The sequence below is a fragment of the Entelurus aequoreus genome, linkage group LG03, assembly GCF_033978785.1.
Source record: "Entelurus aequoreus isolate RoL-2023_Sb linkage group LG03, RoL_Eaeq_v1.1, whole genome shotgun sequence".
Taxonomy (NCBI): domain Eukaryota; kingdom Metazoa; phylum Chordata; class Actinopteri; order Syngnathiformes; family Syngnathidae; genus Entelurus; species Entelurus aequoreus.
The window spans coordinates 78,310,704-78,337,566 of NC_084733.1; the positions used below are offsets into that span (position 1 = coordinate 78,310,704).

The window sequence follows — 26,863 nt, forward strand, 5'->3', positions numbered from 1 at the left end:
TACCAAATAACTTGGTTATTTTCAGGTTTTTTATAGTCCAAATTAGAGATGTCCGATAATATCGGCAGCCCGATATTATCGGCCGATAAATGCTTTAAAATGTATTATCGGAAAATTATCGGTATCGGTTTCAAACAGTAAAATTTATGACTTTTTAAAACGCCTATGTACAGAGTGGTACACGGACGTAGGGAGAAGTACAGAGCGCCAATAAACCTTAAAGGCACTGCCTTTGCGTGCCGGCCCAGTCACATAATAGCTACGGCTTTTCACACACACAAGTGAATGCAAGGCATACTTGGTCAACAGCCATACAGGTCACACTGAAGTTGACGGTATAAACAACTTTAACACAGTGACAAATATGCGCCACACTGTGAACCAACACCAAACATGAATGACAAACACATTTCGGGAGAACATCCGCACCGTAACACAACATAAACACAACAAATCAAATACCCAGAACCCCTTGCAGCACTAACTCTTCCGGGATGCTACAATATACACCCCCCGCTATCTGGCCACATTAAATGATACAGCGCACCGCATTGAATGACATGGCGGGTCACATAAAATGATGTACAAGACTACATTGAATGAAATAGCTGGGCACATTAAATGATACGGCAGACCACTTTGAATGACATGGCAGGCCACATTAAACGATGTATCTGGCCACGTTAAATGATACGGCAGACCACTTTGAATGACATGGCAGGCCACCTTAAATGATGTATCAGACCACGTTGAATGATATAGCTGGGCACATTAAATGATGTATCAGACCACATTGAATGATATAGCTGGCCATATTAAATGATACGGCGGACCACATTGAATAACATGGCAGGCCATTTTAAATGATGTAGCAGACCACATTGAAGGATGTATCTGGCCACGTTAAATGATACAGCGCACCGCATTGAATGACATGGCGGGCCACATAAAATGATGTAGAAGACTACATTGAATGAAATAGCTGGCCACATTAAATGGTACGGCAGACCACTTTGAATGACATGGTAGGCCACTAAAATTATGTATCTGGCCACAATAAATTATGCAACGGACCACATGGAATGACATGGCGGGCCACATAAAATGATGTAGAAGACTACATTGAATGAAATAGCTGGCCACATTAAATGATACGGCAGACCACTTTGAATGACATGGTAGGCCACATTAAATTATGTATCTGCCCACAATAAATTATGCAACGGACCACATGGAATGACATGGCGGGCCACGTAAAATGATGTAGAAGACTACATTGAATGAAATAGCTGGCCACATTAAATGGTACGGCAGACCACTTTGAATGACATGGTAGGCCACATTAAATTATGTATCTGCCCACAATAAATTATGCAACGGACCACATGGAATGACATGGCGGGCCACATAAAATGATGTAGAAGACTACATTGAATGAAATAGCTGGCCACATTAAATGGTACGGCAGACCACTTTGAATGACATGGTAGGCCACTAAAATTATGTATCCGGCCACATTAAATTATGCAACGGACCACATGAAATGACATGGCGGGCCACATTAAATGATGTAGAAGACTGCATTGAATGATATAGTTGGCCACATTAAATGATGTATCAGACCACATTGAATGATGTAGCTGTCCACATTAAATGATACGACGGACCACATTGAATGACATGGTGGGCCACATTAAATGACGTGGCGGACCACAATAAATGACGTAGCAGAACACTTTGAATGATGGAGCTGGCCACATTAAATGATGTAGCAGACCACAGTAAATGACAAGACGGGACACATTAAATGACGTGGCGGACCACAAAAAATGAAGTGGCAGAACACTTTGAAAGACATGGCGGGCTACATTAAATGACATATCAGACCACATTGAATGACATGGCAGGCCACATTAAATGATATAGAAGACTACATTGAATGATATCGAGGACCACATAAATGATGTATCAGACCACGTTGAATGATATAGCTTTCCACGTTAAATGATATGGCGTACCACATTGAATGATATGGCAGGCCACCATAAATGATGTAGAAGACTACATTGAATTATATTGCGGACCACATAAATGATGTATCAGACCACGTTGAATGATATAGCTTTCCACGTTAAATGATACAGCTGACCACATTGCATCACATGGCAGGCCAATTTAAATGATGTAGAAGACTACATTGAATGATATCGCGGACCACATTGAATAACATGGCAGACCACATTAAATGATGTATCTGGCCACATTCAATTATACGGCGGACCACATGGAATGACATGGTGGGCCACAATAATTGATGTAGCAGACCACAGTAAATGACAAGACGGGACACATTAAATGACGTGGCGGACCACAAAAAATGAAGTGGCAGAACACTTTGAAAGACATTAAATGACATATCAGACCACATTGAATGACATGGCAGGCCACATTAAATGATGTAGAAGACTACATTGAATGATATCGCGGACCACATAAATGATGTATCAGACCACGTTGAATGATATAGCTTTCCACGTTAAATGATATGGCGGACCACATTGAATGATATGGCAGGCCACCATAAATGATGTAGAAGACTACATTGAATTATATTGCGGACCACATAAATGATGTATCAGACCACGTTGAATGATATAGCTTTCCACGTTAAATGATACAGCTGACCACATTGCATCACATGGCAGGCCAACTTAAATGATGTAGAAGACTACATTGAATGATATCGCGGACCACATTGAATAACATGGCAGACCACATTAAATGATGTATCTGGCCACATTCAATTATACGGCGGACCACATGGAATGACATGGTGGGCCACAATAAATGATGTAGCAGACCACAGTAAATGACAAGACGGGACACGTTAAATGACGTGGCGGACCACAAAAAATGAAGTGGCAGAACACTTTGAAAGACATTAAATGACATATCAGACCACATTGAATGACATGGCAGGCCACATTAAATGATGTAGAAGACTACATTGAATGATATCACGGACCACATAAATGATGTATCAGACCACGTTGAATGATATAGCTTTCCACGTTAAATGATATGGCGGACCACATTGAATGATATGGCAGGCCACCATAAATTATGTAGAAGACTACATTGAATTATATTGCGGACCACATAAATGATGTATCAGACCACGTTGAATGATATAGCTTTCCACGTTAAATGATACAGCTGACCACATTGCATCACATGGCAGGCCAACTTAAATGATGTAGAAGACTACATTGAATGATATCGCGGACCACATTGAATAACATGGCAGACCACATTAAATTATGTATCTGGCCACATTCAATTATACGGCGGACCACATGGAATGACATGGTGGGCCACAATAAATGATGTAGCAGAACACATTGAATGATGGAGCTGGCCGCTTAAATGATGTAGCAGACCACATTAAATGACAAATGATGTTATACAATAAATGAGGTGGCAGAACACTTTGAAAGACCTTGCGGACTACTTTAAATGATGTATCAGACCACATTGAATGATATAGCTGGCCGCTTTAAATGAAGTGGCTCATGGGCCTTGAGTTTGACTTGTGTCTTAAAAGAATCGACATTGAGAAACGAAACTGGAATCGTCCAAATTTAAAAAAAATGCTCAAGCAGACTCAGGAATTAAGTACAGAGTGTACTTACTGGAGTGCACTAAGGCAAGGATAGTTGCACTTTCCCCCTGCATGGTGACTGACAGGTCGGTCCTAATGAGTTTTTCCTGATCAATCGAACTCGGAGGCTCGGACTTTCATTCAGTGCATCCAAAGTGATGACCACACACGCTCCTCAGCCTTTCTGTCAGTCAATTCTGTCTCCTCCTCTTCATCAGGAGTGAAAGGCCCTCCTGGTAAACTGGCGCCCATCAAGATGTTTTTCCTGCTGTCACATGTGAACAATGTCACCCCCCCCCCAACCCACCCCGGAAAGCGCCGGGAGCCTTTAGTTAACGCCATCAAACGGAACACCGCCTATTAGGCGAACCAAGCGCTAACTTAGCCCGATGCGGTCGGCCGCGGAAGCTCGCGGCTGAAACGTGGGCGACGTAATGAATAGCCTGACCTCGCTGGGCCGCATGGTGTATACCCGCCATGGCGTCTGATGTTAAAAGCTTCATCAAGCGCTTGTTAAGGCACAGCTACTCGCTGCCAAGGCCTCCTTGATGAGCGAGCGCGTCGCCACGCGGGAGGTGAAGGTCTTCTGCTCGCAGCTTGTGTCAGCTTGCACTCGTTTTGTGGGTCGCACAAAAGACTTTGTGCGTGTTATCGTTAAGACGTCACCAAATAAATGCTCCTCTTTCATATTGTGTCGTTTCCCGATGATAACTTTTATGCTACCGTTTTTCAATTTACAGCAATTCTCTGTAAAAATCTACGTACATTTTACGTCAAATTCTGGCGTCTAAGCAACCCGTTTTTACCGTAAAATGTCCAATAAATTTTGTTTGCCATGTAAAAATAAATAAATAAAGCAGCCCTTTGAGACTTTTGTGATTTATGGCTATATAAATAAACATTGATTGATTGATAAAATAAAATAAAATAAATAAAAACTAAAATAGAATAAAATAACAAATAAAATACATTTAAAAAATGAATAAAAACAAAAATAAAATAAAATAATTTTTTTTATCAAATTAAATAAAAAATAAAATAAAATAAATAAAAAAACTAAACTAAAATACAATAAAATAAATATACTGTACAGTACAATAAAATAAAATGAATAAAAATGAAACTAAAATAAAATACAATACAATTAAATAAAATGAATAAAAACTAAACTAAAATACAATAAAAACATTAAATTAAATTAAATAAAAAAAAACAACTAAACTAAACTAAAATAAAATGAATAAAAACTAGAATAAAATAAAATAAAAAATACTGTACAATACAATAAAATTAATAAAAACAAACTAAAATAAAATAAATTAAAATAAATTAAACTAAACTAAAATACAATACAATATAAAATTAATAAAACTGAAACTAAAATAAAATAAAATACAATTAAATTAAATGAATAAAAACTAAGCAAAACTAAAATAAACTAAAAAATTAAATTAAATTACATTGAAAAAATAAACTAAAATAAAATAAATAAAAACTAATTTAAATTAAAATAAAATAAAATACTGTACAATACATTAAAATAAAATGAATAAAAACAAAACTAAAATACAATACAATAAAATTAATAAGAACGAAACTAAAAAAAACTAAACTAAAATAAAATAAAATAAAATAAAATAAAAATAAAATAAAATAAAAGTGCGTTAAAAATACCTATAAGTGCAGAACATTTTATCCATAAAACACAGCTAAACGTGGTTCCATCCAGCACTCAAGCGCTATGCGGCACCCTTGTTCCGTAGGCCTAGCTGTCGGCCAAAAAAAGGCGCTTCTCCAAGCTGCGTCTGCATAATTCCAGTTACAAATATTTTTAACTTGTGCTAAAGAGTTGTGACAGAGTTGAGCGCTAATGCTTCCCTAGCCACACGGTATTACACATGATCACGTATTTCTAAACACACCTGAGAGATGAGACGTGTTATCTGCGAGGAAACGAACGATTTTCAGAGATATGTTTTATGAATGGGCAGTGTTTTCCCCACAAACAGCCAAACATGACCACAAATCTGCAGGTTTACAAGCACGTAATTGTGAATATAATAGAACCATTGGTACCCTAGGGATTGGTACCTTTCACATTTGGACCGCACAGTAATCAACGGTACCAATTTACTTTTTTTTTTTTACATTTTTCCCTGCTCTTCAGGGGATTTTTATAAAAAAAAGGGAAACTTGCCAAACAGGCTTGTAGGGATGAAATAGCCTCTGTGTTTATATATATTATATATATATATATGTATGTATATATATATATATATATATATATATATATATATATATATATATATATATATATATATATATATATATATATATATATATTAACACACACACACATATATATATATATATATACACATATTTCTTACATTTGCAAGTATTATATCGTACACTTTGCTTGCAGTTGCAATTACAGGACGTTAGATGGCAGTAGTGTATGGACATGTGTGTACATAGTCAGTAAGCAGTCTTTGCCATTAGGTTGAAGGAGTCTGTCTTGTCTTTTGTTGAGTCCTACAAAACGTTCATACTGTAAGTATTGTACTTGTTACACACCAGATGTTTAATTGTAACGTGCATCTTAATTGGGGGTTTTCATTACAGAATTTGGAGGTGTTGAAATCGCCATGCAAAAGCGCTAATGCTAATCGGTAAAAAAAATCGAAAATTACAACATTACTTAGAGACAGTGAGTCGGCTCTGAGTGCTTGTTTCCTCGCCATGTGCTCGGGTTGTTGCCGAGTCTGTAATCGGATGTGATGTCATGTGCAACAAAGGTATCGAAATGTGGTTTGATTTGATGTGAATCGGTCGCTCCTTTTAACGACTGAACCAAGATGGCGACTTTTTAGGGAAGTTTCCAGCACTGTGCACTCACCATTTTGAGTGTTTAGAGTGCAACATCCCAGTACTAAGAGCACTGTGTTCTTCCACACTTTTGCACTCAAAAATATAAATACTGAAGTGTTTGATTTGGGACGCAGCCTTTGACAAATCCGACAGTCATTATATTTAAGAAAGGTGTCCAATAAATATTCAAGTAGTAAACCATCGAGTCATCAGCACATGTTGTCCTGTTCCGATACAACTGCTGCTATGCTAGCAGGATCATTGCTAATCTCCTTCTTCTTCTTAAGGATTTATAAATGGTTTATACCTGTAATTATTAATTAATACTTCACAGCTATAATCCACTGTTAATAGAGTTAACACATAGTTGCCAAATAGTGAGTATGTAACCATTAATCAACACTTGACAGCTATAAATTACATTAAGAGCTGCCAAATAGTGAGTATGTAACCATTAATCAACACTTGACAGCTATAAATTACAGTAAGAGCTGCCAAATAGTGAGTATGTAACCATTAATCAACACATGACAGCTATAAATTACATTAAGAGCTGCCAAATAGTGAGTATGTAACCATTAATCAACACTTGACAGCTATAAATTACAGTAAGAGCTGCCAAATAGGGAGTATGTAATTATTAATCAACACTTAACAGCTATATTCCACAGTAAGAGCTGCCAAATAGTGAGTATGTAATTATTAATTATTAATTTATAAATGGTTTATACCTGTAATTATTAATTAATACTTCACAGCTATAATCCACTGTTAATAGACTTAACAAATAGTTGCCAAATAGTGAGTATGTAGCCATTAATCAACACTTGACAGCTATGAATTACAGTAAGAGCTGCCAAATAGTGAGTATGTAATTATTAATCAACACTTAACAGCAATAATCCACAGTAAGAGCTGCCAAATAGTGAGTATGTAATTATTAATCAACACTTAACAGCTATAATCCACAGTAAGAGCTGCCAAATAGTGAGTATGTACTTATTAATCAACACTTAACAGCTATAATCCACAGTAAGAGCTGCCAAATAGTGAGTATGTAACCATTAATCAACACTTAACAGCTATAATCCACAGTAAGAGCTGCCAAATAGTGAGTATGTAACCATTAATCAACACTTAACAGCTATAATTCACAGTAAGAGCTGCCAAATAGTGAGTATGTAACCATTAATCAACACTTAACAGCTATAATCCACAGTAAGAGCTGCCAAATAGTGAGTATGTAACCATTAATCAACACTTAACAGCTATAATTCACAGTAAGAGCTGCCAAATAGTGAGTATGTAACCATTAATCAACACTTAACAGCTATAATCCACAGTAAGAGCTGCCAAATAGTGAGTATGTAACCATTAATCAACACTTGACAGCTATAAATTACAGTGAGTATGTACTTATTAATCAACACTTAACAGCTATAATCCACAGTAAGAGCTGCCAAATAGTGAGTATGTAACCATTAATCAACACTTAACAGCTATAATCCACAGTAAGAGCTGCCAAATAGTGAGTATGTAACCATTAATCAACACTTGACAGCTATAAATTACAGTGAGTATGTACTTATTAATCAACACTTAACAGCTATAATCCACAGTAAGAGCTGCCAAATAGTGAGTATGTAACCATTAATCAACACTTAACAGCTATAATCCACAGTAAGAGCTGCCAAATAGTGAGTATGTAACCATTAATCAACACTTAACAGCTATAATTCACAGTAAGAGCTGCCAAATAGTGAGTATGTAACCATTAATCAACACTTAACAGCTATAATCCACAGTAAGAGCTGCCAAATAGTGAGTATGTAACCATTAATCAACACTTGACAGCTATAAATTACAGTGAGTATGTACTTATTAATCAACACTTAACAGCTATAATCCACAGTAAGAGCTGCCAAATAGTGAGTATGTAACCATTAATCAACACTTAACAGCTATAATCCACAGTAAGAGCTGCCAAATAGTGAGTATGTAACCATTAATCAACACTTGACAGCTATAAATTACAGTGAGTATGTACTTATTAATCAACACTTAACAGCTATAATCCACAGTAAGAGCTGCCAAATAGTGAGTATGTAACCATTAATCAACACTTAACAGCTATAATCCACAGTAAGAACTGCCAAATAGTGAGTATGTAACCATCAATCAACACTTAACAGCTATAATCCACAGTAAGAGCTGCCAAATAGTGAGTATGTAACCATTAATCAACACTTGACAGCTATAAATTACAGTGAGTATGTACTTATTAATCAACACTTAACAGCTATAATCCACAGTAAGAGTTGCCAAATAGTGAGTATGTAACCATTAATCAACACTTAACAGCTATAATCCGCAGTAAGAGCTGCCAAATAGTGAGTATGTAACCATTAATCAACACTTAACAGCTATAATCCGCAGTAAGAGCTGCCAAATAGTCAGTATTTAATTATTAATCAACACTTAGCAGCTGTAATCCACAGTAAGAGTTTGCCACTGCTTAGTGAGCCTTCAAAGGATGCTGACATTATTTGGCATGTTCATAATTTGTATCGTATATTTATGAGAGATATTTTGGACTGCTGTGACTTTAGCAGCTGCATTGTTTGGTTAATAACTTCCTGGCATTAGGCGCCATCATGCCAGCTGAGTCAGCATCTCCCTGATCCTCGCGTAGGAATGAAGCACATCATTCACATATTTTCATGATATAATTATATGATGTTATTATATTATTATATGATATTTTTATATTATAATATGATGTTATTATATGATGTTATTATATGATGTTATATGATATTATGGTATGATACTATTATATGATATTATTATATGATATTATTGTATGATATTATTATATGATACTATTATATGATATTATTATATGATATTATGATATTATTATATGATATTATTATATGATATTATTATATGATATTATTATATGATATTATGATATTATTATATGATATTATTATATGATAATATTATATGATATTATTATATGATATTGTATTACAATGACAGCTGCTCAGCAGTAAGGTGTCATACCTGCACTGCAAGTCTGTTTGTGTTTGTTTGTGTCTAGTGTAAATAAGAAGATGTCGTCTTCTCCTTCTTTATCCTCTTCTCCTTTCTTTTTATTTTTCTTCTTCTTCTTTTTTCTCTTCTTCTTTTTCTTTTCTTCTTCTTCTTTTTTCTTTTTCTTCTTCTTCTTCTTTTTTTTTTCTTCTTCTTCTTCTTTTTCTTTTCTTCTTCTTTTTCTTCTTCTTTATCCTCTTCTCCTACTTTTATTACTTCTTCTTTTTTTCTTCTACTTTTTATTTTTCTTCTTTATCCTCTTCTTCTTCTTCTTTTTCTTTTTCTTTTTTTCTATTTAATCTTTTTGTTCTTCTTTATCTCCTTTTTTTCTTCCTCTTTATCCTCTTCTCTTTCTTATTTATCTTCTTTTTCATCACCCTCTTCTTCTCCTTCTCTTTCTTCTTCTTTTTCTTTATCCTCTTCTCCTTCTTCATTATCTTCTTCTTCATCTCCTTCTTCTTCTCCTTCTCTTTCTCTTTCTTCTTCTTTTTCTTTTTTTTCTCTTACTTTTTCTTCTTCTTTATCCTCTTCTCCTTCTTCTTTTTTTTCCTTCTCTTCTTCTTCTTCTTCTTCTTCGTCATCCATCCTTTTCCCCCTTACTTCTAGTCTTCTTTTTTGCACTGCTTCATCTTACTTTTGTCTTTTTCTTTCCCCTTCCCTTTCTTTCTTCTTCTTACTTCTCATTTATATTTCCCACTTCCTCCTTCTCCTTTTTCTTTCTCTTCCTTATTATTTGCGTCTTTCTTATTTTATTCCACCTACTCTTTTGTGTTCTTCTTTCCTCATCCATCTTCCTGTTTTGTCTTCTTTTCTCACCCCTTTTCCTTTTTCATCCTAAATCACTCTACTTTCTTCTTAGTCTTCTTCTTCCTTTTGCTATCATCAACAGAGAGCCTGCATATGATATCTGGGTGTTTTATCTGGACATACTTGTGTTGGAATATTGTTGTGTGTTTGCATAATCGATCTGCACAACAACCCCGTGCGAGTCCTCAAGGTGTCCTGGCTGGTCCACCATTAGACAGTTCAAGTAGGACTAGCAGAGGTGCTGTTCTCTTCATTACAGGTCAGGGTAGCATCATCATCATCGTTTTCAAGCTGGTATTCCAAGCTTGCAGGCTGCGGAGTGTGTACGTTGACCTCCGTGCATGTGTGTGCGTGTGGCATTATGGATCCATACTGCCAGGTGTAAGTCGTTGTGATGACAGCTTAACGGCCCGGGTGGGTCGGCCCGAGAGTTAAGCTCATTGGCTAATTAACAAGGTCTTGGCTCGGGGGCGCCGTGTTTGCCTTTACGCCACCAGCTTGCCACTCTGAGCTGCCTGTTTGTGTGTGTGTGTGTGTGTGTGTGTGTGTGTGTGTGTGTGTGTGTGTGTGTGTGTGTGTGTGTGTGTGTGTGTGTGTGTGTGTGTGTGTGTGTGTGTGTGTGTGTGTGTGTGTGTGTGTGTGTGTGTGTGTGTGTGTGTGTGTGTGTGTGTGTGTTAAAATTAGCATGGGGACACTAGTGTAACAGTCCATCTCATCAGTACTTTGAGGACTAGTCCAGAGCATGTATAGTATATATATATATATATATATATATATATATATATATATATATATATATATATATATATATATATATATATATATATATATATATATATATATATATATATATATATACATACATACATACATGTATACATACATATGTGTTCATATATATGTACATATATATACATACATACATATGTGTTCATATATATGTACATATATATGAACACATATGTATGTATACATGTATGTATGTATGTATATATATATATATATATATATATATATATATATATATATATATATATATATATATATATATATATATATATATATATATATATATATATATATATATATATATATATATATATACACACCAAGGTGTTCCTAAAGACGGGTCTCATTCAGAGTCAGGATTTGCCTCCTCCTCACTCAGCTTGGCCGCGGTCCAGCGGTAATATGCTTTTAGCGCGTGCGATCATCTCTGCTCCTGAACGGCGTCCAAAAATTTAAAAAAAAAAGCGATTTCTAGCGAGATTTTTTTTTTGTCGCGGGAGCTCCTCATCCAAACATGTAATTGTCAAGCAGATGATTAAAAACATCTGGCCTATGGTGACGAGATAAAATTATCACTGAGAAGAAAAAAGCTGAGTGGGACCTCATGTTGGGAGTGCTGGTCTTTGGACACAACATTAGGTACACACAATCAGCTTCGGAAAAAATAACATTGGCCACTTTTGATTGATATTTATCATGCTAATGTTCACTATCAACTCGTATTTAAGTCTTATTTAGCTCAATAAGAAAACTTATCAGATCTTTCATATTTGCATGCATTAATATGCTTTCATATCAAGGGTCTGTACCTAATGTTGTGTCCTTTTGGCCTCCTGAACCCCCCCCTATCCCACTTTGTGACCCAAATCAGAGGCTCCGCCCACATGCTCCCCCCTGAAATACCTAAACAATACATGCATTGTGTGTGTGTGTGTGTGTGTGTGTGTGTGTGTGTGTGTGTGTGTGTGTGTGTGTGTGTGTGCACGTGTGTGCGCGTGTGTGTGTGCTGATGGGTTTCATGTATCATGCCTAAAGTGGAACCAGAAGCTGAGGTCCTGAACTGAGGTTTTTGGGAGTGTGCCTTTTAAAAAAAAGAAAAGAAAAAAAGAGGCAGTTTTGTGAGGCCGCACACTTTGGAAGCCATCTTAAAGTAGAAATAAAGAGTTTGTGTCAGTGTGAACATGAAGTGAAGTCAGGCTGCCAAGTTCAAGTGGAATCTTGTCAGATGGAGCAATCTGCTCTCTGTTTGGATTTATAAGCAATGTTTACAACTGTAAGTCACACAATATAATATAACATAATATAATATAATATAATATAATATGATAAAATATAATATGACAAAATATAATATATTTTAATACAAATAATATAATATAACATGATAGTGGCGACTTGTCCAGGGTGTGCCCCGCCTTCCGCCCGAATGCAGCTGAGACAGGCTCCAGCACCCCCCCATCTCCCCAAAAGGGACAAGCGGTAGAAAATGGATGGATGGATGTAATACAGTATAATATATGCATTATATATACTATAATATAATAGGCGGTATAGCTCGGTTGGTAGAGTGGCCGTGCCGTGCCAGCAACTTGAGGGTTCCAGGTTCGATCCCCGCTTCCGCCATCCTAGTCACTGCCGTTGTGTCCTTGGGCAAGACACTTTACCCACCTGCCCCCAGTGCCACCCACACTGGTTTAAATGTAACTTAGATATTGGGTTTCACTATGTAAAAGCGCTTTGAGTCACTAGAGAAAAGCGCTATATAAATATAATTCACTTCACTTCACTTCACTTAATGTAATATAATAATATAATATGATATAATATAATAGAATAGAATGCAAACATATATACTATTATGTATTTCGATACAAATAATGTAATATAATATAATATATTATAATATAATATAAACTAATATAATATAGTATATTTTAATACAAATAATATAATATGATATAATATATTATATCGCAATATAATGTAGTGTAACATAATACATATACAAGACTATATATATATATATATATATATATATATATATATATATATATATATATATATATATATATATATATATATATATATATATATATATTATTCTCCTTCTTCTTCTTTTTCTCTTTCTTCTTCTCCGTCTTTTTATTTTATTTTTCATTTTTCTTCTCCTTCTTCTTCTTCTTCTCCTCCTTCTCCTCCTTTTTATATTTATTTTAATTGTAATGTTTATTTTCCTCCTTCTTTTTCTTCCTTTTCTTTATCTTCCCTTCCTACCTCTTGTTTTTCTTCTTTTGTTGCTTCTCCTGCTTATTCTTCTCTTTCTTGTCCTCCTGTGTTTTCTTCTTCTTTCTCTCCTTTTCTTCTCTTTCTACCTTTCTATACTCTATCTCCTCTTTCTTCTCCTTTCACCCTCTTCATTCTTCTTCTTTTTTCTCTTTTGTGCCTGCTTTTCTTCTCTTTTTTATCTTTCTTCTTCTTCTTCTTCTCATTCTTCTTTTTCTGCTCCTTCGTTATGTCCTCCCTCTGTCTTTTTTTTCTTCTTCTTTATCTCATTGTTTCTCTTTCTTCTTCTTTTTCCATTTCCTCTTCCTCCTTCCTTTTCTTGCTTTTTTTTGCTCATTCTTTCTTCTTTCTTCTTTTCATACTCCCTACCCCTTTGCATTTTATTTTCCTTCTCCTTCTTCTCTGTTTCCCTTTTCGTCCTCTTCTTCTTTCTCTCCTTTCCTTCTCTTTCTACCTTTCTATAATCTATCTCCTCTTTCTTCTTCTTTCACGCTCTTCCTTCTTCTTCTTTTTCGTCTTTTGTGCCTGTTTTTCTTCTCTTTTTATCTTTCTTCTTCTTCTTCTTCTCATTCTTCTTTTTCTGCTCCTTCATTATGTCCTCCCTCTGTCTTCTTTTTCTTCTTCTTTATCTCATTGTTTCTCTTTCCTCTTCTTCTTTTTCCACTTCCTCTTCCTCCTTCCTTCTCTTTCTTTTTTTTTGCTCATTCTTTCTTCTTTCTTCTTTTCATACTCCCTACCCCTTTGCATTTTATTTTCCTTCTCCTTCTCCTCTGTTTCCTCTTTCTTCCTCTTCTCTTTCTTCTTCTGTGCCTTCTCCTTTCTCTACTTCTTCTTCTTCCTCTTCTCTCCTTTTATTGTTGGATTGCAACCAACTGACAGAGCATCACCAAAATGTGGATCTTCACCTCAAGTATCTGCCAGCTTCCCCCCACTCCACTTCTATTAGTCATGACATTTTTAATGTTGCTCCTCTACTGTCATTATTCCAAGTTCGCTCCTCACCTTCCGCCAAGATGGTGACTATTGAGGCCGGTCAGTGTCCATCACAGTGCACTCCACGCTCGACACGCTTACCAGTGTGAACGCACTTGTGTATTAAAAATCTTCAATGTTTTCTATTGCATTTGATCATACTGTAAATCAGTGTTTTTCCACCTTTTTTGAGCCAAGGCACATTTTTTTCATTAAAAAAATGCGGAGGCACACCACCAGCAGAAAACATTAAAAAAAATTAAACTCAGCAGCCGATATTGACAATAAAAAGTCGTTTTGGCAATTGTTGGATATGAATTCAAACCATAACCAAGCATGCATCACTATAGCTCTTGTCTCAAAGTAGGTGTACTGTCACCACCTGTCACATCACCCTGTGACTTATTTGGAGTTTTTTGGTGTTTTCCTGTGCGTAGTGTTGTAGTTCTTGTCTTGCGCTCCTATTTTGTTGTTGATTGTCATGTCATGTACGGATGTACTTTGTGGACGCCGTCTGCTCCGCACGCTGTAAGTCTTTGCTGTCGTCCAGCATTCTGTTTTTGTTTACTTTGTTGCCAGTTCAGTTTTAGCTGTTTTGCATAGCCATCCCTAAGCTTCGATGCCTTTTCTTAGGGGCACTCGCCTTTTGTTTATTTTTGGTTTAAGCATTAAACACCTTTTTACTTACAGCAGGGGTGTCCAAAGTGCGGCCCGGGGGCCATTTGCGGCCCGCAGCTAATTGTTTGCCGGCCCGCCACACATTCTGGAAATACTATTGTAAAAATAAAAAAGAACATTTAAAAAAGTGGAATGAGGTGAAATCTAACGAGAAAAAGTTGCAATGTTGACACAAAAGCTGCCATGCAGGCTGTTTTTTTTTTCTTTTGTCTTTGTTCATTTTTCTTTTTTTTTGCCATTGCTCAAAAAAAAAAAAAAAAGACAAAAAATCCATGTTATAATGAATTATTTTCAGGGCTCCAATTACTTCAAATATTTCACTTTAAAATGTTTTATGTGGTAATTATTGCATATATTGTGTAGTAGCCATATAAAAACATCAACGTTTTCTTTGACAAAAGCGCATAAAACAAACAAAATAATAGTTCCAGCATAAAATGGACAGATATATCTGAAGTTGATCTCGTAACTTAAGTGTTGAAAGTAAAAGAAAAACCTAATAAAAATGTATCACTTTATGAGTGATCCTTTTGGATCCCAAATATATTTAGTGATTTTTTATTTATCTTTTCACTGTGATTACTCAAAAATATGAAGTAATTAAAATCAATGGTGTCCTGCATTATTGATCTTTTAGGGCTCTAATTACTAAATACTGCATATGTTAGTTTTACTATAAAAAAAACTAAGTTGTTTTTGATAGAAAAGCCATAAAACATTTTTTTTAATTTCTATTACTTTATATCAACTTGAAGTTGATATAGAGATTTACTGTAAGCGTTAAATAATTAAAAAAATAATAATAATCTGACTTGTTTTTAACATTTTAATGACTGAGACCCTTTATGGTCCCCGGGACCCCTGAAGGTAAAATAAGTTAAAAAAAATGCATATATTTTGTTATGGTTTGAAAATTAAAAATATCAAAAAGGCCCCCACATGCTTTAATTTTTCCGTGTGCGGCCCTCAGTGGAAAAAGTTTGGACACCCCTGACTTACACGCTGCCTCCCTCATATTGTGATCACGACACACCATGTTCCCGACATCTACAAAGCAATTACTGTATTTTTCGGAGCATAAGTCGCTCCGGAGTATAAGTCGCACCTGCCGGAAATGCATTATAAAGAAGGAAAAAAACATATATAAGTCGCACTGGAGTATAAGTCGCATTTTTTGGGGGAAATTTATTTGATAAAACCCAACACCAAGAATAGACATTTGAAAGGCAATATAAAATAAATAAAGAATAGTGAACAACAGGCTGAATAAGTGTACGTTATATGAGGCATAAATAACCAACTGAGAACGTGCCTGGTATGTTGACGTAACATATTATGGTAAGAGTCATTCAAATAACTATAACATATAGAACATGCTATACGTTTACCAAACAATCTGTCACTCCTAATCGCTAAATCCCATGAAATCTTATACGTCTAGTCCAGGGGTCGGCAACCTTTACCACTCAAAGAGCCATTTTGGCAAGTTTCACAAATTAAAGAAAATAATGGGAGCCACAAAAAAAAAAGTTACATTTAAAATGAAAAACACCGCATACAAAGCTTAAATGCTTTGTGCTATGTTAACCAGGGGTCTCAGACACACGCACTGGCACGCACTTTATTGTGGAAATTTGATGTTAGTGCGGCCCGCGAGTTTTGAATGAATGGCGCTTGATCGCGTCATACTTGCCAATTCTCTCATTTTTTCCGGGAGACTCCCGATTATCAGGGCGTGATGACACTGCTTTTGGCGCCCTCTACAGCCTGACCAAACAGTGTACCTGCTCAACCACATGTAGAATGCAGTTTTAGCTTGCTCACGTAAGTGACAGCAAGGCGTACTAGGTCAGCAGCCACACAGCTTACACTGACGGTATAGCCGTATAAAACAACTTTAACACTGTTATATTACAAATATGCGTCGGTAAGTATGCAGCTGAGCCGCATCAGAGTGGTCAAAGAGCCGCATGTGGCTCCGGAGCCGCGGGTTGCCGACCCCTGGTCTAGTCTCTTACGTGAATGAGCTAAATAATATTATTGGATATTTTACGGTAGTGTGTTAATAATTTCACACATAAGTCCCTCCTGAGTATAAGTCGCACCCCCGGCCAAACTATGAAAAAAACTGTGATTTATAGTCCGAAAAATACGGTAGCTACCCGCTGCCACCTACTGATATGGAAGAGTATTACACGGTTACTCTGCCGAGCTCTAGACAGCATCGACACTCAACAACAACACATAATTTGCAGACGATAATTACTGGTTTGCAAAAAATATTTTTAACCCAAATAGGTGAAATTAGATAACACCAGACTGTATCTCACGGCACACTAGTGTGCCGCGGCACAGTGGTTGCAAAACACTGCTGTAAACAATACAACTTCAATGGTGATTATTATGACTAATATTTGCTTGGCATCGCCACAACGGCTAATTCATGTGTGAGAAAGAGCTGACATATCAAAAAGGTTATGTGTGTGTGCGTGTGTGTGTTTTCTTGTAGTGCGGGTGTCGTCTGACAGATGAAAATAGTGTGTGTGTAATAGACACCGTGCTAACACACGGCCCGAGCTAACCACTTTAATGGTTTTACATCGCTGTGTGTGTGTCTGTGTGAGAGTGATAGCAGTGTGGTGGCATCTTTTAATGTGTGTGTGTGTGTGTGTGTGTGTGTGTGTGTGTGTGTGTGTGTGTGTGTGTGTGTGTGTGTGTGTGTGTGTGTGTGTGTGTGTGTGTGTGTGTGTGTGTGTGTGTGTGTGTGTGTGTGTGTGTGTGTGTGTGTGTGTGTGTGTGTGTGGCATACAGCACAAGTGGTGCTGCACGTGCACTATTATGTCGATCAGTGTGTGTGTGTGTGCATGTGTGTGTTGATGTTGGGACATATGTTGGGTTTGCTCCCACACAGACATCAATCCTGGCGGCCAGCTGCTCCCTCCTCCTCCTGCTCCTCCTCCTCCTCGTCTTCCTCTCTGCCAACATGACTTGCGTGTCACTATTCCTCCTCCTCACTCGCTTCCTCTTCCTTCTTTTTATTCACTCGTCACACGCTCCCCTTCTCCGTCCCGCTCAAGTGTCGGGCGCCGATCCCCTCACACCGAGCTCGCTACCGCTGGGTCCGTTTTTTTTATATGTCCCACGTCGGAGGTAGGGATGATGTTTGATTAAGAAATTATCGAGTTCGAGCCCATTATCGAATCCTCTTATCGAACCGATTCCTTATAGATTCTCTTATCGAATCCAGATAGGTTGTTGTAAATGGGAAAAAACACAATATTTGGCTTAACAAAAGCTAATTTTTATTTCATAAAAAAAAAAAAAAAATAAAAAAAAAAAAAAAAAAATATTGACTGTTAACCCCCTAAAAAAATAAAAAAAATAAATATTGACTGTTGTTACCCAAAGTATATTAAGTGGGATTTTTCAGAAAAACAAATATATACAGTAACACAAAAACAACCTGTCTCTTTGATCACTATAGGTCAGTGGTCCCCCAACCACCGGTACCGGTCCGCGGACCGATTGGTGCCGGGCCGCACAAGAAATAAAAAATAAAATAAATAAAAATTTAATTTAAATTAATTTTTTAAAATTAAATCAACATAAAAAACACAATATATACATTATATATCAATATAGATCAATACAGTCTACAGGGATACAGTCCGTAAGCACACATGATTTTATTTCTTTATGAAAAAAAAATAAAAAAAATAAAATGAATAATAAAATAAAATAAAAATTCAAAAATCAATTTTTTTTGTCATGTAAACAAGGACTTTACGTACAAAAAGTACTTCTGGAATCCAACTCCTTGGTGTGCCTGCAGTACCGCAAACAAACAGTGGGTTCCCTGAAGTGCAGTGAAACCTGCGAAAAACAGGCTTGTAGGGATGAAATAGCCTCAGTTTTTTTTCCTGACCTAAGGTATATTACGCTCTACCCCGGTATTGAGCACTGTATAACGGTTAAACCACAGAAACCTCGACTATATATATATATTTTTTTTAATTGTATTTTTATTTATTTTTTTTAATTTTTTTCCCTAATCAATTAAGAATCGATCCAAATAAAAATAAAAATAAAAATAATATATATATATATTTTTTTTTTTTAAATTTTTTTTTTTTTTTTTATTTTTTTCATTTTTTTTATTTTATTTTAATTTTAATTTTAATTTTAATTTTTATTTTATTTTATTTTATTTTTTATTTTTATTTTTATTTTTATTTTTATTTTTATTTTTATTTTTATTTTTATTTTTATTTTTATTTTTATTTTTATTTTTATTTTTATTTTTTTATTTTTTATTTTTTATTTTTTATTTTTTATTTTTTATTTTTTATTTTTTATTTTTTATTTTTTTATTTTTTTATTTTTCTAATTGATTAAGAATCGATCCAAATAAAAATTCAAAAATTGACTTTTTTGTCATGTAAACAAGGACTTTACGTACAAAAAGTACTTCTGAAATCCAACTGTTTGGCGTGCCTGCAGTACCGAAAAGAAACAGTAGTTGGTGCTGTCGTCCTCCAACCCAACCGCGTGGACTCCTCCGTCCTCTTTGTGCAAACTCCACTCATCCGCCACTCGGCTCCTCCACTTGATGAAGAGGCGCTCGGACCGCCGGGAATTTTTATGCAGGCCGCTATCTAAACAGCACTCGGGACGAGGAGACAGATAACGATCCATCTAGGGTAAAAGATGTCCTCCTGTTTACCGCCCTGGGAGGTATAAATCGTGCGTCGGCGTACACATGCGCGGACATGCCTTCAAGTCGCAACTTGTGTTTTCCTGCCTAAGTGCAACATAAATCGTGGCCGCTAGCTCGCGTCGTCGCTCATCCGTACGCAGACCCCGCAGAGACACCTTTCTGATACGTCAAGTCGGTTTTTTTTAGCCAAATTTGGCCAAATTGTCGCGTCTTTTTTTTTTTCTTCAGATCCCGAGTTTTTTTGTTTACCGCCATGTGACGGGCCTTACTCGCAACAATCATAATCCCACTGTAAACATGGCAGGCTTTAATGGACTCAGCGAGGAAGTCGGCGTCTCATGACCGCACAATACGCAGCCTGTAAACATTAAGCCCGCCACAATAGGCCATGTGCTCCTGCCAGGCCTATAGCGCCTTTTTGTCGGGATCAAGGCGCCACAAATGAGCTATTGTCCAACTTGACTGCTCCAAATCGGGCAAGGCCTCAGGGGCTAGTTCTCCACACGGCGCCCGATAATGTCACCCTTTTTTTGGGGGGGGCGGGGGGGTACGGGGGCCACGTCACGGCTTGGTCTGGTTGGCAGCGTGACGCTGCGGACAAGATCTAAATAAAAATAAATACAAGTGTGCGGAGGTGTACTTACATTAGATTAAATTATTAATAATTATTAAATAGAACATTTTAGCTTTTTCTCATGACGTTCCAGTTTTTTTGTTCTTTTTTCTTACATATTTTTACTATGTTTTTTTCTCCCTGTAAAAATATAATAATAACAACAATAACAAGACCAATAATAATACATTGAACAATAATAATAACAATATTAATAATAATAATAATAAAATAATAACAACAATATTAATAATAATATTAATAAAATAATAATATTAATAATATTAATAATGCAAATAATATTAACAATAATCATAATGATTCTAAAATTAATAATAACAATAATAATACATTGAACAATAATAATAATAATAATAATAATAATATTATTAATAAAAATAACAACAGCAATAATAATAATATTAACAATAGTAATATGATATTATTAAAAATATAATAATATGAATAATATTAACAATATTAATAATAATAATAACAATATTAATAATAATAGTACTAATATTAATAATGATAACAACTTGGTCTGGTTGGCAGGGTGACGCTGTGGACAAAATCTGAATAAAAGTAAATACAAGTGTACTTACATTAGATACAATTATAAATAATTATTAAATCGAACATTTTAGCTTTTTCTCATGACGTTCCAGTTTTTTTTTTGCTATATTTTCTTACATATTTACTGTTGTTTTTTTCTCCCTTTAAAATATAATAATAATAACAATAATAACAACAACAATAACAAGACCAATAAAAATACATTGAACAATAATAATAACAATATTAAAAATAATATTAATAAAATAATAATAACAATAATAATAATAACAATAATAATACAAATAATATTACCAATAATCATAATGATACTAATATTAATAATAACAATAATAATACATTGAACAATAATGATAATAATAATAATATTAATAATAATAACAACAACAATAATAATAATATTAACAATAGTAATAATAATAATAATAATGTAATAATATTAATAATATAAAAAATATTAATAATAATAATAAAAATATTAATAATAATAGTACTAACATTAATCATGATAAAAACTACAATAATAATAATAATAATGATACGATAGAAAAGCGCTATATAAATCTAATCCATTATTATTATTATTATTACTAATACTAATGACAACAACAACAATAATAATAACAATATTAATAATAATATCAATATTAATAATTGTAATATTAATAATAATAATAAAAATAATAATAATAATTCGCCCGCTGAACAAACGAGACGTTATGAGTGATGTAAGAGCACATGTCTGAGAAGTTTCTTAGCCTGCGGCCATGTTGGCTTGTCCTAGAACAATGGCGGCATTCTCACTCCGGGTCAGCGGGATGACTGCTGCTCTCTGATTTATTTGTTTATTTGTGTCTTCGTTTGCCGCTTCTCATGCTATACGACACATTTGTGTTACTTTCTCTTTGTCTGGCCTTCGTACTGAAACTTTGGCCTTCAACGCGCACGTCTCGCTGCCTAAAACACACACAAACTCACTTACGTACTTACAGGACGTGCTTACTGTACACTTCCCTGTACTTCTTCGTTACACTGTCGACTTCTGTGGTCCTAAACAGGATTTAGTCTGTGGCCACATATTCCTTGCGAATAATGCTGCCTTCCATTTTAATTCAGATGACACGGTCATATATTGTTCAACCCCCCACCCTGTAGCGCAAACCTTTGAGCAGTCGGCTTTTGATGTTGTTCAGTGCCAGCTGACTCAGATGAGACGAGTGCTTAACCTCTTAAGGCCCAAGCTGTTTGTTTACATGATTTTTTGTATTTAACTTTGCTATTTGGGCTTATTGGACCCTAATTAGAATAAAAACTAAAAATCATCTTTTTATATGATGTACTTAGTCCATTAGTAACAAACCGTGTACTTCATGTGTAGTGACATGCTAATTTTTATTTTTACACTTCTTTTCCCCAAATTTCATTGTATGTTCTACTCTTCTGACACCACCAGATAGCAGTATAAGTGTCCATATGTCGGCATAAGACCCCAATTCAGTAGTGTACACAATTTTGGAAATAAGAGCTAAAAGGTGCTGTCCACGCATGTGGCCACTAAGTCCTTTAGAGGTTAATGCAGAGAAATCTAAAGTGATGTTATTTTCAAAAATGACTGCCATTGAACACTCCAAAAATATCTAATGGTCACGACATAAAAGTACATGGGGAGTGTCGTTGATGAGAACGTGTCTTTTAAATCACACATAGGAAAAACTTGTGGCTAAACTTACAATTTAATTGGGTTTTTACTTTAGAAACAAGTCCTGTTTTTCACGAAAAGTTAGGAAACGCTTCATTCTGACCACTTTTATGCCTTTGCTAGATTATGGAGACTTGCTTTTTATGAATGCACTTATTTGAAAAAACTGTACGTTTTGTTTTATTCCTGGTTGTGGCAAATCTTGTCCACTATTGCACTTTGTATGCAACACCAAACTGTCCATCTTTGTCAGTTTTCAGATTTTCTCAGTGACTAGTTTTTATATGTAAATCACTTCTTGGTGTGGTTCCCCCTTATTTATGTTCTTTTATGTGTAGAGACTCCAGTCCCTAGAGCTTAAAGTCACAGGACATCCTTAGCATGATTGTTGTTTGAGCCAACACAAGTCTCGGTAAGAAAAAAGCCTTCACGGTTATGGAATGAATTACAAAAGGATCTGAGGCTACCAGAACTCATCCCTTTGGGGGAATTTCAGGCCATTTTAAAGGATCTTGAAGCTGTTTCTATTGGGCATTGTACTTGTTTTTAAATTGTTTTTATTGAAACTTTTTTTTTTTTTTAACCAATTGCGTGTTTTTATGTTTTTGTTGTAAGTAATTTGTACTTGTGTGACTGCTCCTGTTTTTTTGTTGTTGTTCTATTTATTTATGAAACCTGTTTTTGCTGCCCTCTTGGCCAGGTCACTCTTGCAAAAGAGATTTTAATCTCCATGAGTTTTTAAAAGGAAAATTAATGAATGTATTTTTACTACCAACACTTTTTTTTTTTTACACTGAATCTATTTAGCTGAATTGCTTGCATTGATTGATTTACACTGAATTTTTATACACTGAATTATTTTATACTTAATTTTTATACTTAATTTGAATTGTGAGAACTGATTTTTTAAATTTTTGTTCTATGTTTTTAAAATCAAAGCGTAATAATTCAGTTAAAAAAAAATATATATTGTAGTGTCCCGGAAGAGTTAGTGCTGCAAGGGGTTCCGGGTATTAGTTCTGTTGTGTTTATGTTGTGTTACGGTGTGGATGTTCTCCCGAAATGTGTTTGTCATTCTTGTTAGGTGTGGGTTCACAGTGTGGCGCATATTTGTAACAATGTTAAAGTTGTTTATACGTCACCCTCAGTGTGACCTGTATGGCTGTTGACCAAGTATGCCTTGCATTCACTTGTGTGTGTGAAATGCCGTAGATATTATGTGATTGGGCCGGCACGCAAAGGCAGTGCCTTTAAGGTTTATTGGCGCTCTGTACTTCTCCCTACGTCCGTTTACCACTCCGTACAGCGGCTTTTTTCAAAAAGTCATACATTTCACTTTTTGAAACCGATACCGATAATTTACGATATCACATTTTAAAGCATTTATCGGCCGATATTATCGGCAGTCCGATATTATCGGACCTCTCTAGTCTCTTATTTATTTTTTTACATTTAAACATACCTGCATATCAAAATTCATATGAAAAACTATGAGTCTTGTTTGATTACTCAATTTATTATTAAAACACAGGAGAGCAGCTTGCGCTAAAGTGAAAAAGTGAAGCTTGTGTCCTCGACTCGATATTTTTGACATCGCTGACGTCAAATGTTGGCAAAACTTAAGTGAGCGCTCGCCATAATGGAGTGTACGCAGCGTACTTAGGGAAGTGCACTGACGGAGGCATTCCTGGTCTCTTCTTTGCAGAGCCGTCCTGCATGGAGAGACTGCTCTCCAAGGAATGGAAAGAACGCGTCGATCGCCTCAACGCCACTGAACTGCTGGGTGAGGTCAAAGGTCAGAGGACGCTTCTTATGGTGTTGGTGTGCAAAAAAAATTCTGATTGCCAGTAGCGCCGCCGAGCCAGAGGCATCCGTTGACTTGGCCTGTCGCAGACTTGTGAAACGGTTGTCCATTTTTAAATAACAAATGCGTCATTTGACAGCTCAATATACAAATAAAACATCCTTTTGTTCTAAAATTCTGTTTTTCAAGCGACGGTTGGCGATCCTAATCGCAACTGGTGCTAGCGTTAGCACGTGGCAGGTAGCGCTGACCTAGCAATATGTTTGTTCAAGACTGAACGCGTGAACAAACCGAGCTGCAAAAGTATGCGTAGTATGTTTGAAATCTAAATTGGACATCCTGTCCTGCAGTTTGAACGTGGCCGAAGTAATGTTGCGATTTTCAACACCAACAAAGCAAGTGTAACTGGTAGAAAACGCTACAACGTAAGATAAGGCTTTACTCTTCCAAAATGGGCTAGCTTGATGCTAATTTACATTGGATTTGCCATAGATCGGCTACTATTAGCGTTTGTGATTTTATATAGCGATTTCAACAACTGTAAATTTAGTAATGAAAACTTTTTTTTGTAAAGTGAACGACTACATAAAAAGATCGGATAGGACAAAAAAAATCTAAATTGGACATCCTATCCAGCAGTCTGATGCTAATTTACATTGGATTTGCTATAGACCAGCTTTGATTGATTGATTGATTGATTGAGACTTTTATTAGTAGGTTGCACAGTGAAGTACATATTCCGTACAATTGACCACTAAATGGTAACACCCGAATAAGTTTTTCAACTTGTTTAAGTCGGGGTCCACTTAAATTGATTCATGATACAGATATATACTATCATATATACTATCATCATAATACAGTCATCACACAAGATAATCACATTGAATTATTTACATTATTTACAATCAGGGGTGTGGAGGGGCGGGGGGGGGGGGGGGGTATGGACATCAAGTAGTGGACATAGAGAGAGAGAGAGAGAGAGAGAGATCAGAAGGCAAAAGAAAAAGTATCTGCATTTGATTGTTTACATTTGATTATTAGCAATCCGGCTACTATTAGCATTAGCGATTTTACATGAAGATTTCAACACCTCCGAATTTAGTAATGATAACTTTTTTTTGTAATGTGAACGACTACATAAAAAAATTGAATATGACAAAAATATCTAAATTGGACATCCTACCCTGCCATTTGAATGTAGCCTAAGTATTGTTGCGATTTTCAACACCGACAAAGCAAGTATGCTTGGTAGGAAACGCTTTAACGCAAAGTAAGGCGCTACTCTTGCAAAATGCACTAGCTTGATGCTAATTTACATTGGATTTACCATGGACCGGCTACTATTAGCATTAGCGATTTTACATGGCGATTTCAACACCTGTGAATTTAGTAATGAAAACTTTTTTTGTAATGTGAACGACTACATTAAAAGATCGGTTTAAAAAAAATAATTGCATTGGACATGCTGTCCTGCAGTAGCCTAAGTATTGTTTTTTTGTAATGTGAACGACTACATTAAAAGATCAAATTAAAAAAAATAATTGAATTGGACATGCTATCCTGCAGTAGCCTAAGTATTGTTGCGATTTCCAACACCGACAAAGCAAGTATAACTGGTAAAAAACGCTACAACGTAAAGTAAGGCGCCACTCTTCCAAAATGTGCTAGCTTGACGCTAATTTACATTGGATTTACCATACACCGGCTACTATTATCATTAGCGATTTTACATGGCGACTTCAACATCCGTGAATTTAATAATGGAAACGTATTTTGTAAAGTGAACGACTACATAAAAAGATCGGATAGGACAAAAAAAATCTAAATTGGACATCCTATCCAGCAGTCTGATGCTAATTTACATTGGATTTGCTATAGACCAGCTACTATTAGCATTAGCGATTTTACATGAAGATTTCAACACCTCCGAATTTAGTAATGATAACTTTTTTTTGTAATGTGAACGACTACATAAAAATATTGAATATGACAAAAATATCTAAATTGGACATCCTACCCTGCCATTTGAATGTAGCCTAAGTATTGTTGCGATTTTCAACACCGACAAAGCAAGTATGCTTGGTAGAAAACGCTTTAACGCAAAGTAAGGCGCTACTCTTGCAAAATGCACTAGCTTGATGCTAATTTACATTGGATTTACCATGGACCGGCTACTATTAGCATTAGCGATTTTACATGGCGATTTCAACACCTGTGAATTTAGTAATGAAAACTTTTTTTGTAATGTGAACGACTACATTAAAAGATCGGTTTAAAAAAAAAAATTGCAT

The 26,863-nt window shown here is 35.5% G+C and overlaps 1 protein-coding gene across 1 annotated transcript in view; it reads left to right on the forward strand.

Moving 5' to 3' along the window:
- Nucleotides 1-26,863, forward strand: part of LOC133646903 (transcription factor SOX-6-like) — a 281,000-nt gene that overhangs the window by 114,846 nt on the left and 139,291 nt on the right. The window contains 1 exon segment of the mRNA XM_062042819.1: nucleotides 24,471-24,560. Coding sequence (XP_061898803.1) covers nucleotides 24,471-24,560 — 90 coding nt within the window.